This window comes from Daucus carota, chromosome 7 (assembly GCF_001625215.2).
Source record: "Daucus carota subsp. sativus chromosome 7, DH1 v3.0, whole genome shotgun sequence".
In the NCBI taxonomy this organism is placed as follows: Eukaryota; Viridiplantae; Streptophyta; class Magnoliopsida; order Apiales; family Apiaceae; genus Daucus; species Daucus carota.
In genome coordinates, this window is record NC_030387.2 from 26,760,060 (window position 1) to 26,773,567 (window position 13,508).

The 13,508-nt window shown below is 33.1% G+C and overlaps 2 protein-coding genes across 2 annotated transcripts; one reads left to right on the forward strand and one right to left on the reverse strand.

Moving 5' to 3' along the window:
- Window positions 1-2,217: 2,217 nt before the first annotated feature.
- LOC108196392 (uncharacterized) lies at window positions 2,218-10,213 on the forward strand. The gene is made up of 10 exons (XM_017363660.2): window positions 2,218-2,506; window positions 3,893-4,280; window positions 5,093-5,293; window positions 6,058-6,285; window positions 6,508-6,574; window positions 6,662-6,784; window positions 6,868-6,959; window positions 7,727-7,912; window positions 7,991-8,127; window positions 9,672-10,213. Exons 1-10 carry the CDS (start codon window positions 2,391-2,393, stop codon window positions 9,907-9,909), a joined length of 1,776 nt encoding a protein of 591 aa, XP_017219149.1. The 5' UTR covers window positions 2,218-2,390; the 3' UTR covers window positions 9,910-10,213.
- A 260-nt stretch (window positions 10,214-10,473) lies between these two features.
- On the reverse strand, window positions 10,474-13,015 carry LOC108194817 (uric acid degradation bifunctional protein TTL). The gene is made up of 5 exons (XM_017361753.2): window positions 12,833-13,015; window positions 12,177-12,274; window positions 11,947-12,004; window positions 11,751-11,852; window positions 10,474-11,036 (listed from the first exon to the last, which is right to left on the reverse strand). The coding sequence occupies exons 1-5, from the start codon at window positions 12,965-12,967 to the stop codon at window positions 10,890-10,892; spliced, it is 540 nt and encodes a 179-aa protein (XP_017217242.1). The 5' UTR covers window positions 12,968-13,015; the 3' UTR covers window positions 10,474-10,889.
- Window positions 13,016-13,508: the final 493 nt, after the last annotated feature.

Genomic DNA, 13,508 nt, shown 5'->3' on the forward strand with positions numbered 1-13,508 from the left:
GGATAGACACAGTGTCCGCGCTTAAAAACCGCGGATACTAAAAAATATTTTCTTTCACCACAGCCGTTGGATCATCGATCCAACGGCTGTGGCACCATGTGTCAAATAAACGTTCCCTGACAACCACATGTCAGAGAACAGGACCCATTAATGTATAATGCATCTATATTATATGCATGTGAATATTTTAAGACAAACAAAAATGTTGAGAAAAATATGATTGCTAAATGCATTGACAATGTATTTTATATAAAATTATAAAATATTATAATAAGCATGATTGGTGTTGATCCTCTTTACCACATTGCAAGCAATAATGTCTCATATATCACTTCCGGGAAATATGATCTCAAATATCACTTTGTAGTGTTACATCGTGTTTGTATTTTCTTAAAATGCAAGGCGATTTAGTAATTTTTTTACACGCCACACGATTTAGCGTTTATCCCCAAACCCATAAAAAACATTAAAACCCCAAAAAAAAAAAATTTAACGTTAGATATTGTAACCTTGAGCTTAACGAGTCGAGTTCGAGTCGATTACGAATCGAACACTAATAATACTTGACTAGAGTTTTTTAATGAATAAAATTTGTTGTTCAAGCTCGATAACAAACCGAGCTGAATTGATAGAATATGATTTCATTCTCATATTTAATTATATTTTGCACTGATTTGGAAATTTATTTTATATGCTTTCATGTTTTATCGTAGGGAATAAAGAATTTCAAGTTGAGAGTGATATGAAGAAAAATAGTTATTTTGGAGTCAAATTCTATAAAATTTAAATAAAATGAAAACAATGTTCAATCTTTTTTCTTATTATAATGACGGTCATTGAAATTGAAAAAATATGTTTTTATTCGCTAATGTAAGTATTATTAGCGGGTTAATCCTGTGATATTATGCATGTATCATAACGGACTCCCTCTGTTCCATCTAGATTTTTATATTGAAATCAGGCACAAGTTGCAGTAAAATATATAAATTAGTGTAAATAAGTAAGAAAAATGGGTAAGTGATGAGATCTCAAATATTTAATTAATAGATTGAGAAAAGTGGAGTGAAGGATTGTGGGAGGTCAGTTTTTATATTATAAAAGTCTATAAAAAATTGTGGAATGTAAAAAAATAAGAGACACGTTCTGATAAAAAATGTCTAAAGAAATGAATGGGACAAATATCGTATGTTATATGACCTCTGTGCTTGCAAATCTTTTAAGAAAACCTCAAATGTTAAAAGAAAACAAAAAATATTGAGCTGAATGGATACGAACTCATAATTGTTTGCAACGGTTGTTGAAGTGATAATTACCTATTTACACTATGATGGAATACGACAATATCGTTTCGAGGATAAAATAGTTCGGAATAATCATTTCACTCAAACGACAAAATTTTATGATGAACAAAATTTAAGTTGTTGAATACTATGTAAACATATGTATCCAAAATATAGATGGCTGCTGGAATTCTCCCTTGACTGCCCACACATCTTCTTTTGTATATAATATAAAAATGAAATGTAACTAAAATATAGATCGTGATTATTCATATTTAATAATATTTAATATCAGAATATACATCAGACATCAGTTACAATTCGTCGTTTTGAGTATTTTTCTGTATGAAAATGGATGGACAAATATCGTATATTATATGACCTCTGTGCTTGCAAATCTTTTAAGAAAACCTCAAATGTTAAAAGAAAACAAACAAATATTAAGCTGAATGGATACAAACTCATAATTATTTGCAACGGTTGTTGAAGTGATAATTATTAATTTACACTATGATGGAATACGACTATATCTTTTTGAGGATAAAGTAGTTCGGAGTAATCTATTCACTCAAACGACAAAATTTTATGATGAACAAATTTTAATTTGTCGAAGAACTATGTATACATATTTATCCAAAATATAGATGACTGTTAGAATTCTCCCATGACTGCCCACACATCTTCTTTTTGTATATAATATAAAAATGAAATGTAACTAAAATATAGATCGTGATTATTCAAATTTAATAATATTTAATATCAGAATATACATCAGACATCAATTATAATTCGTCGTTTTGAGTATTTTTCTATATGATATATACAAAATTCAATATTCATATTTAATAATTATATTAATATTATAAATAAATAGATAATTATAATAATAATAATAATAATTCATAATAAATAAATTTTGATAGATAATCCAAATTCTATTGAAATTCTTAATAGCGGTTATTGGTTTGTTCTTTTTTCCTTTCCCTTTCAAAATAGGAAACAATTTAGTGATTAGAAAAAGCTCCTGTTCATTACCAAAAGTAAAGTTTATTAGCAATCGGCGATGGGGGATATATAGATTCCGAGCGAGAAAGAAAGGGAGGAGAAGAGATGAGAAACAGCAACAATACGAGTGTTCCAGTGAGCGAAATGTACTGGTCACTTGTGGCTAAAGCCGATAAGAAGTTCTCTAAAATTAGGGATTTGCCTTATTACGAACGCAACAGGTCCATTTCTACCACTATTTACTCTATCACTTTTGTGTTTGATATATCATTCAACTTGTTATCTGATCTCTACTTGACTATTTGTGTTTTCAATTTATTAGTTTCTGTAAGCAAGTGATTACTGGCCAATTGCTATGGTTTATTCGGTTGTTAAGCTGGATTAGTGAGTATATGATTTTGGTGAATATTTTATTTGTGAATTTTAATCTTTATCTGTATTTTGGGATTATATTGTAAAACTTATGTGGTGAATTATATTATATTTCGTGATAATCAGAGGTTTGTAGGGTAAGATAGTTTAAAGCGGAACTTATTTCCTCTCTAAACACACAGAGAGACATACAAGGACGGATAACCGAACCGGATTTTTTTCAAAAAAAAAAAAACGCTGTATATATTATCATTAAAGCTAAAAGCCATGTTTTATCAAAGTTGCTGCTAATCAAAGTGAATCATTTTTTTTAGTGACAATACATGTAATAAAACAATATAAATTCTCCTTAATTTTTGTTCAGGATACCAGTAAGATATATTTGAACTTGGCAAATTGCATTATCATTCAACTGCAATGCAAAATGCAGGACATATTTAGGTATTACAATGTCGATTATATTAACCAGCAGTAACTATTTCAGAGTTTAGTTGACGGCTGCAATTTATGACTCTGTGATACAATATAACTCACAGGCTAAACTCTAAAGAGTAGACCCGGCATTTCGTGTTGTGTCCTGTACTTGAAACCCAAACACGAACACGACATGAAATTACACAAAATTTTGTTATCCGAAAATACACGACACGTTACAAAGAAATAGACGACACGAAAGGTACATGAAATGAAATGTAGACGAAATATATATATTTTTTCATTTTTATTGACCAATTTGAAATTACAAGAATCAAATTAATATGTTTCGTTATTTCGTATACATTTAATTTCATTTTTAATGACTAAGTTGATACAAATTTTCAAATTGGTAATCAAATTGAGTCAATTTTGAAATGAGTGACTAACGTGATATATTTGAACCAAAAGAATGATGACTTTGATATTTATCCCTATTTAAATATTGATGATTAATTAATTTATACATATGAATTGATATTATATCTTTTTTAATTTATGAAATTCTACGATAAATATCAAATTATTTATATAAATATTGTTATTAAAATTTATTAACTTATATTATAAATTATTATTATTTTAATTAATTAGTTATGTCGTGGATTCGTTTAGTGACATGTACACAAAAGGGTGAACCAAAACATGACATTGAATCAGTAATTTTACACTGGTTCAAAATGCTTCATTTGTGTATATAAAAGCGGTGACAGTTATACCTGTTAATAAACTTTGAATTCATGTTTGTGGGGATGTTTTAGGTACGATACATACTTTTCTAAGGTGTTCAAGGCCTATACACAGCTGTGGAAGTTTCAGCAAGAGAATCGGCAGAAGCTGGTGGAAGCAGGGCTTAAGAGATGGGAGATTGGGGACATTGCATCAAGGATTGGGCAGTTATACTTTGGGCAGTATATGAGGACAAGTGATCGTAGTTATTTGTCAGAGTCATATATATTTTATGAAGCAGTGTTGACTAGGGAGTATTTTCGGGATGGATTTTCTCAGGATCTGAATCTTGCTATAAAGCAATTGAGATTCCTTGCTAGGTTTTTGACAGTGTGTTTGGTGATGAGCAGACGAGAAATGGTTTTCCAGTTGGTTAATCAACTGAAAATGTTGCTTGATGAGTGCAAAAGAATCTTTCAGGTCTTTTCATTGCAAACCCTTTTTCCAAAGAATATGTTGCGGTGTCATCTTTTCTGGCTATATTTAGTCCTGATCTAACTGTCACGATTATTCCAAAATGTTTTGTCCATCATAAACATTTTGCTTCATGGTCTCAAGTTGGCGATTGAATTATGGATATAGAGGAACCTAATCGTTAGCATAAGTTTAGCAGTAAATTAAAGATGTGGAAGCATCTTGCATGGTTATGGGTGTCCTGTCATTTGAAATTGCTCCATTTTATTTATTTAAAGTGTCATAGGAGGACTACAAATTGGTTGCTGTACACTGAGTCTGTTTTCCATAACCTCTAGCGAGGACCAAAAACATTAGTGAAGTGGTTTTGGTTTCTGTAATGTTGTAAGTCGTGCTGTTTAGTATTTACCATTAAACTTCGAAGAAATCCTTACTCTGGAGCAATAATTTACTTAAAGAGTAATATAAAGGTCACCTTGAAGTAAAGTATTGAAATTGTAAATACTTAGTTGCACAACTTAATACTTTTTTGGAGAGACCCACTATTTATCTTTCCTCTTCTTAAAGTGCAGCATTGAGGTATTATAGTATTAGAAGTAAATTACTCAATGATTTGACATGAACATGTGCCTGAGACTATTAATCTAAATGAAAAGATCCTCCGTGGTCTGATGCTTTACACACGAAATGTTCCAGTTCCATATATGTTGTAATGCCAGTTTACCTTTATGTATTAAATATATATGTGGTAAGATGTTATTTGTTATGAATCCTGTTTTGTCAAGTATGGATTAAAATTTGGTTGATATTGTTTCCAGGAAACTGACTTTAGAGAATGGAAGGTGGTTGTTCAGGAGATAGGTAAATTTCTGAAGGCTGATACCGGTTTAATGAATTTCAGACCTTTGAGATACAGTCTTGTACTAGATCGTCACCCTGATTATATACCTCATATTGCTGATGCCAAGAGAAAGCTCAAACTTAGAGAAGCAATACTATGCAGCTACCATCCTAATGAGGTTTATACGTCTTTTCATCGTAGTTTTTGGGTTTTGTTAACAAGTATGTACTAACCGATATTATATTATAAAGTCTAATCAATGCCCAAATTGTATATTCTCTGTTATGTTTATATGTGTATCATACATCCCAGTTTTAAAATATTTTAACTATATCGAGGTGGTTAGATACATGTGATTGTAATGATGGAGCCAATGTAGCACATAAAGTCGGATATGTTTCTAAATTATAGCAATAATATCTTAATTGTAAGGTCACTCACAAACGTCATCAGGAGTAATGGATGGAATTTTTGAATAATGACTAGGCAGTGTATACTGGCTTGTGCATGCACAACCAAGACCTTTTAATCTTGTTATATGAAATACTTAAATCTTACTACACTAAGTACAGACATTATTTTAATTAGCACTTAAATATACAAAAATATTAAATTCATTGCCGTGTCCTACCATTTAAACTTGACTTCAGAAATTATAGAGTACAATACTTTTATTGAGTTAGTTATTGGAAATTCGTATCAACCTTGAAGTTCAAAAAGAAGCTGGTTATTTTTGAGGACTTGATAAGCAGCAATATAATTCTGAAATCCCAAATGGGTCTTTTTTTAGAACGAAGGTTGTTTGTGTAGTATCCTATTTTATTTTATGGATGACACTTTTAGAGAACTTGATATCATTATAGCAGGAGTAGAGCATGAATTGGTAAACTCAAATTGCTTCTTCACTGTTATATCTATTTATTTACTTAGTTTTTTGATCAGATCAAATTTTCAGAGCTCACGCTTGATACTTTCAGAATGCTTCAATGTCTGGAGTGGGAACCCAGTGGCTCATTTTACCAGTCAACTGGTGCTGCATCCGGCACTGTTCACAAGGGAGCCTCTGGCCCTAGTCGCATAAACTACACACAGGATATAGCTGATCCTACTTTGCCTGCTAACCCACGCAAAGCCATGCTCTATCGTCCATCTGCTACACATTTTATTGCAGTGAGTATATTTCATTGAAGCGGAGGTTTTTCAGAGGAAAGGCTTGTTAAAATTGGGGTGTAGTAATTTATGATATATATATATATGCTGATTCCATTATATCTTCAATTCCAGCTTATTTAGGCTGTAGAAATTACTTTTGTATGTATTATGGGACCCTGAGACTACAATTAAAGGTAAGCCATTAGGCATAATGTTACTTCTCTCTGCTTTTTATTGCAGGTGCTGGCAACTTTGTGTGAGGAGCTTCCTCCTGACGGAGTTCTATTAGTTTATGTATCTGCTTCAGGTGCTGCAGCTCTTTCTTATGTCTTCGCCATGGTCTTTCGACTTGCACATATATTTAGCTAACTCATAATGATTTGAGTTGCTTTAGGAAGTATTGGACATTTAGGTAATGCTGACAACAATATCTTGAACTCGGAGCTTGGTTATATGCAGCTTGAAGAGGCTAGTACTCCTACTGGCTGCTTGCAAATCGGTGCTCGAGGCGATGGAGGTACATATTTCTGTCACTCATAATTTAATATAATCGATTGTGTTCCAATTTGGAAGATGCCTTACATATGTTTTTCTCACCAGGTTTAAATTGCATATATCCTTGTGACTTCATTCCATTTACAAGAAGGCCACTATTTTTGATTATTGACAGTAGTATGAGTGAATCATTCAAGGCAAGTCTTCTTACTGATTTTTGCCTAATATATATTAGAAATATATACAGTAGAACACTGATAAATGAATAACCTTGATAGATATTTTTAGCATATTTTTGACTTCAAACTTAATATAGACAATGTATTTTTAACCTCGATAAATGAATAAAATTCTGGGGTCCTGAGGGTATTCAATTTCATGCACTGATGTTTAACTATATATGTATTATCTCAGCATCATCAATCTTTTCGGTGATGTATTTATATATATATCCTTGCCATAGTTTCTTAATGTAATAATTGTATGCGATGAGTTGAATAGTAAATTAATATGGGTTTAATGAGTAAAAATTCTTGAAATATTTAATAAGCAATATATTATGTTTTGCAATTGTCTTTCCTAAAAGTTTGAATATCTATTAACCTGATGGGTGAAATTGATTTCTGTAATCCATCCTATGTGCTCATGGGGTTCTCTGACATTCTGGCCCTTAAGTTGTGGAAGAACATTAGATGTTATTAAGCAAATGATAACTTCACAGACAAACATAATATAAAGTAAATGACAGGCTTTGATTAAGTAATGGTGTAGGACTGCTCAAGAAAAGGTATGTATCAAGAGCAAACATGTAATGATCATATAATCAAAGTAATTATCAACCAGGATTAATTTATATCCAAATAAATCAATGTATCTGGTTAATAAATTTAATACTCCTTGATCCCATCACTGGTATGAAAAAAGTTTGCTATTTGAATTTCCCATCTCTATGTAAATGCAACAGGCCATAAGTGGAACAGAAAAAGGAGAGCGTATTGCGATGCTTCTGTCTCCAACCTTTTCGTCTCCTACACCTGGACTTTTAGATTCTATTCCTCAGCCAAGTGGAAGCATGTTTACCAGTTTCCTCACAGCTCCTTTGCAGGCTTTTCTTATGTTGATTGGAATTTCAGGCTCTGATATTGAAATGGTAAATGTTAATTCACACACACACACACACACACACACACACATCTTCTTATAAACTGACCGGGAAGAACTTTTTCAGGATTTGTATAACAAAGGGGACAAGCTGTTGTCCTCCTTATTGGATCATTGGGGATCAGTGTTGATAACTTCAGAGGGTCTTGATCTTGTTTGGGTGCAAGTATTGAGTGATCCATTCCTCAGACGCTTGCTATTACGGTATAGTATTATTTCAACTACCTTCATCGCATGTTAGTTTCGATATAAATTATTTCATAACCACCCTCTTATCTTGGTAAGTTAGAATCTGAATGTGGAATTGCTATTAAAAGTACGCCCATGTGGAGAGAGGTAATTGTAAGTTGAAAAAGCATTGTCCACTTCTTTCACATCAAGTACTTTATATTAAGATGGGTAATTATGTGATTATAAACGTTAAGCAGTGCATCGCTAAGCTCTTCTAGTCAAGGAGAGAACCAGGGGTATAGAGGTGTGAAATCTCTAACAACAGTTCTGAATACTGAAGTAATTTAAAGTTTTAGGGGAGTAGGGGTCCATACCACAGACATTGTAATTTATATATCATATATATATATAAACTGAAGGTAGGTTGATGAGGTTTTAAGGAGACCATGTCCCCCCCACCCCCACCCCACACACACACAAATACTCCTTGATTCTGGCATGTTTCAAGTGGTACCTCATTCTATAGGATTCTATAGGAGGTGCAGAGAGAACCGAATTTAGAGGAAATGGTATGAAATTTGTGCTGTTTTGTGGCTATTAATTGCAAATTACAGTCCTTCATCCATTTCGTTCCTACTAATTTTCAAGTAGAATTTAAACCCACCAATTTGTGGATAAATGCCCATTCTCCTTTCTACTCATTTTTTGTCACTCTTCCTTCTCTCTTCTTTCTCTTCAAGTGAAATTTTGTTAACTGTCTTCATTCATTTCTACCTCATTCTGTTCCTCCCAAAAACGGACCATATTTTTTGTCGGCACAGAATGGAGTCGCGTGCTATTTTGTTAAAGATGCCTTATTATAAAGGACTTTGGCTTAATGGTAACTCGTCTTTTATGGATGGAAGTGGCTTAAAGGCTGGCAAAGAAAAGGGCACTAACAAGAGGATCCATACAAGTATCCTTAAGTTATTGTCCTCTACTTCTGTACCATATAGAACGGGCATTGAGATACTACTCTATCATTGCCACAAGGGACTCTTTCTTGTGTAATCCATAGATATCAATGGTTTGATTGGTTTAAATTTTACCCCTGCGGTGCGAATGTTTAGTATCAATTAATGATATATGTCAATGACATTTTTGTGCTAGATTTGTATATCGTGTCAGTTGTACAAATGAAACTTTTTTTGAGAGAGAGTAGCCGTCGCAATTAGGATTGTCAACACTCAACACCTCAGATAGGAAAATAACGAACATAAAAAAGATTCTCTGCAGATTTATATTCCCAAATTGGGTGTGGTTCTTGCTTAGTTGAGGTGCTAACTTTACCGATAATGACTAATGAGGTCAGGAACACGCATGTTCTTAAATCCTCTCTTTTTGATGTGCCAACTCAGCTAATAATGAGAGAGAACATACATCTGAGGCTTGTATGTATTAACTATTAACTTCTAACAATGAGGTTTGTTATTTTATATAATATGTTAGCCAACTGTTCTTCATTTTTTTATGTATATGATGGATGATATATTGATGACAGAAGTCATAAATTTATAATTAATTTTATAAATTTTCAGGTTTATGTTTTGTCAGACTGTTCTCACATTACATGCTCATACTTTTAACAAGAAAGAATATCTTCCTCAATGTTTGCCTTGCCTCCCAAAGGCTGTTTCCCCAGTGACTGCAGCATCTCAAACAGCACTGCTCCAAATAGCAAGCGTCTTTGGCGCCTCCAATAGATTCATCTTCTCGGAAGGAATTACGATTCACGGAGATGCACAAACAGCGATTGATGAGCCTATATCAACTTAGAGAAGAGGCTAGGAACATCTCAGAAAATGTAAATTGTGTGAGAGTCTATCTTCCCTGTCTATGTTTTCAGTTTTATGCTTTGATATCCTATGATTTTTGGCTCTTACGTAACTTCTGCATGTGACAATAGTCCTGGGCTATTTTGTAACATGTCTTATAGTTATAGTGGCCATAATAATCTTTTGAGGATTGTATGTTTGATTTGTTTGGTTCAAACTTCGACGGACCCTCTTGATCTGTTCAAGTTTATAGGTTGTTGCTTGGTTGATGTTAGTGACTATAGAAGAAACTTTGCAGCTGCCCATTTTCCCATATACATCTTATAAGTTCTTCCCATGATTCAATGTTGCAATCTTTTACTGCATTTAAATAAATAACAGCTCTATCAAATCTTTACTGCATTTAATAAATAACAGCTCTACTAATCCGTAACTACAAAATGTAACCCTTCTCTAGAAGTCGTATTTCCTTTGAGCGAAAAGATTAGAGAACTAGAGTATAAGTTTGTTCTGAAAATGGATAAAAAGGACAAAGGAGGCTAAACCTTCAGACTAAGGCTTGAGACCGGTGCAAGTGAGCTTGACTCGACTCGTTTTTAAATAGAGCTTGAGATTGAACAAAATTTAGTTAGTCATCTAAGTTGAGCTAGCAGGATTTGAGTCTGGAATATGGAGATTTGACCTCGTCATAAGATATACTCCTCAAATGTTCCGGTTAACGAAAAGGGGTCAAGTATGTACCTGATGTATGCAACTATTTTTTTGGAATCTCACAAAAATTTACATGCATTGTAATTTACTAATTTGTAACATTCAGCCTGATTACAGACTCCTAACTTTCGAGTTTCTGTCCACAGCGTAGATTTACATAAATGTTTGCTGCTTTTTATTTGTTACGATTGGCATGATTTCGAGATTCACATTTTTTATTTGTTGACATTTTTGTAGCACCACCACATAATTAAGTAATTAGGTGCAGTGTCAAGTCTCTGGTCCGGACGTATCTATAGCAGTTGAAGCAACAATATGAGGAAGTGAATAGAGCTTCTTAAGTCGAAGTTCGGTTATTTTCATTTGCTCCTGCGCAGCAATCTCGAACTCAACAATAGGCCTGTTGGGGTAACGTCTCTGCATCCAAAACAACATCACATCAGGTTGTGAAACACAAGAAATCAATGAAATCCAGACTTGTGCTTCAGCTGCTAGGCTAGGCCCGAAGGAAAATCGACTCAATTCGACCAATCCAATCCGAAATTTTCGATTTTTTAGTTATTTGGTCCAGTAATTAGAAAAACGAGTTCGGTTTTCACTTTCAAACTAACTGGAATAATCAAATCATTAAAACATAAATATATATCATAAATAATACTTTCATAATTTAGTTTAGATATTTAATTGGCGTTCATTATTGTAGTTGGCAGTTTGCTTTTCCCGTTTGAAAACTATTCTCCATTTTTATTCCCATACTTATTTATTACTACTAATATAATCAATAATTTTTTTTAATTAAATAAGCTTTTTGTATAACAAACAACAATGATAACACCTATAATTATTTATAGCGGTGAGAGTTACACAAATATCAAGTTTACTTTTTATCTAAGTGTTTTATTAAAAGACAATAAACGTAACACTTAAAATTATTGTAGGAAAACATAATTTTTCGAAAACATTTTAATATTAAACCCAACTGAACCAAATCAATCGGTTAAGTCCATTTGGGTTTGGATCGGTTTCTAACTTTCTATAGCATTTGGTTTGGGTTCGGTTCTAGATTTTCAAAATTGAAAATTTCGATTGCGGTTTAGACCTCAAACCATTCTCGGCCCTAACTAGGACTACCTTGAGCTCAGCAAGTATTTCAGGCGTACTCCTTCCCGTTGCGCATATTATAAAAATGAATCCAAACTTCTGCTTGTAACGATTGTTCCATTCATGTAGTTCCTGTATGCATGCACAGCGTTTTATAGATCTTACAAGTTACAATCAAACTCAAGAGAGAGGTTACAAATGCATTCCAGTCTCCAGGATACATTACCTGTGAGATCGTATCTGTTGTGGTGGCTAGAGCAGTCGACTGCTCCCCCTTGCTCCACCTACAGACGCAACCAAACAAATTATAAATCCGTCTCCTCATACATTTCAAACACTAGGGGACCTTACTTTTTATCATCAGAATTGTCCTAACTAGTTCATCTAAAATGGTATCAGAGGAATATCCCGACAACAAGATCTTATATATGTTATCCAACGGTAAAAAATCTTAACTGAGCGCAGGTAGGGTGAGTTCTCTGATAAGTAGAAGATGGGGATTGCCCAATCAGGAGATTAGAGCCAAAAGCTTCAAGCCAACCAGTTACACCAACCTGTGAATTACAATCACAATAAGGAACCTTCAAGCAAAATTGGCCGTTTTGCTAACCTTATTTCATTTTCAGAAATAAGAAATAAGGGCATATTTCTGGAGAAAAGTAAGTCTTTATTTTTTTGTTAAATAACAAATATAAAACATCTTCTTGACATTTATATCCAAAAAAATTATAAAAATATGTATGTTAGAAAAATAAGTCCTTAAATTTTATTAAAAATAAGTGCCCAAACACGCCCTAAAATTTAATGCATGAAGCAAATATTCATGGTGATCATTTAGTATATACTCCCTCCGTTCCAAAATACATGTCACTTTGACTTTTTTCATGTAATTTAAGATGCAAAAATAATATACTATTACATATTATTTTTCAAAATTTCTTTTTCTGAATAAAAATTTAACATCTATATTTTTATTCTAAAAAGGAAATTTTGAAAAATAATATGTAGGAGTATATTATTTTTGCATCTCAAATTATGTGAAAAAAGTCAAAGTGACATGTATTTTGGGACAGAGGGAGTATAGCCATGCCCATGCATATAGAGCAAAAGACCTTGTTAAACCAGATGAGCCGAGCAGCTTCGACAGCTTCTTCACAACTAAGCAATCCCAGTGCTGCCATTTCTTTCGCAAATTCACGACTTCCACAGCATGCCAGAAACTCCTCCTCCCCAAACGAAGTCGCCATTTTTCTTGGCTAATATATTAAAACCCAATGTAGCATGCACACAAGGACTTGAGGTCTGAGCCTCTGAGGACTATATAACATGAGGGATGAGGTGCAATCGTTTATCCACAACTGTTTTTTCGAAAATACTGATTCCTCCACAAGGCGGCTGTGAGATTATTGCATTTTTCGCCATGCTTGTCTATTCGGTCTTGGAGATGCTTCAAAGGAAGAAATGTACAAGGGGACAATAGGATGCTGGTGTCCATTTTTTTTCCTTAAGGAGGAAGGATCCATTTTCTTGTTTGTGAAAATCTTTGGGATCCATTTTTCTTTTTGTCTTCAACGAAAAAAGCAACTACTTGAGCCATTTAACAAAGAAATTCATCTATGTCTATATATGTTTATAAACTTATAAACTTCTTTGATCCACCACTGTTAAGTTTTGTTTGAGAGTGTGGTGCTACTAGAAATAGTGTTCTAATATTAATCAGTTTGGTAATTTTTTTGATATTTATATATTTTGAGTTATTATAATATAAAAATTAATGTTTTTGATGAA

What these genes read in the sequence shown, in the direction of transcription:
- LOC108196392 (XM_017363660.2), top strand. Translation starts at nt 2,391, where the DNA reads ATGAGAAACAGCAACAATACGAGTGTTCCAGTGAGCGAAATGTACTGG. An exon ending in AGTTTATGTATCTGCTTCAG is followed by an intron (nt 6,575 to 6,661) that starts GTGCTGCAGCTC and finishes GAGTTGCTTTAG; the next exon opens with GAAGTATTGGACATTTAGGT. An exon ending in CGGTGCTCGAGGCGATGGAG is followed by an intron (nt 6,785 to 6,867) that starts GTACATATTTCT and finishes TTTTCTCACCAG; the next exon opens with GTTTAAATTGCATATATCCT.
- LOC108194817 (XM_017361753.2), bottom strand. Translation starts at nt 12,967, where the DNA reads ATGGCGACTTCGTTTGGGGAGGAGGAGTTTCTGGCATGCTGTGGAAGT. An exon ending in GGCTCATCTGGTTTAACAAG is followed by an intron (nt 12,275 to 12,832) that starts GTCTTTTGCTCT and finishes TGTAATTCACAG; the next exon opens with GTTGGTGTAACTGGTTGGCT. An exon ending in ACTCACCCTACCTGCGCTCA is followed by an intron (nt 12,005 to 12,176) that starts GTTAAGATTTTT and finishes TTGCGTCTGTAG; the next exon opens with GTGGAGCAAGGGGGAGCAGT.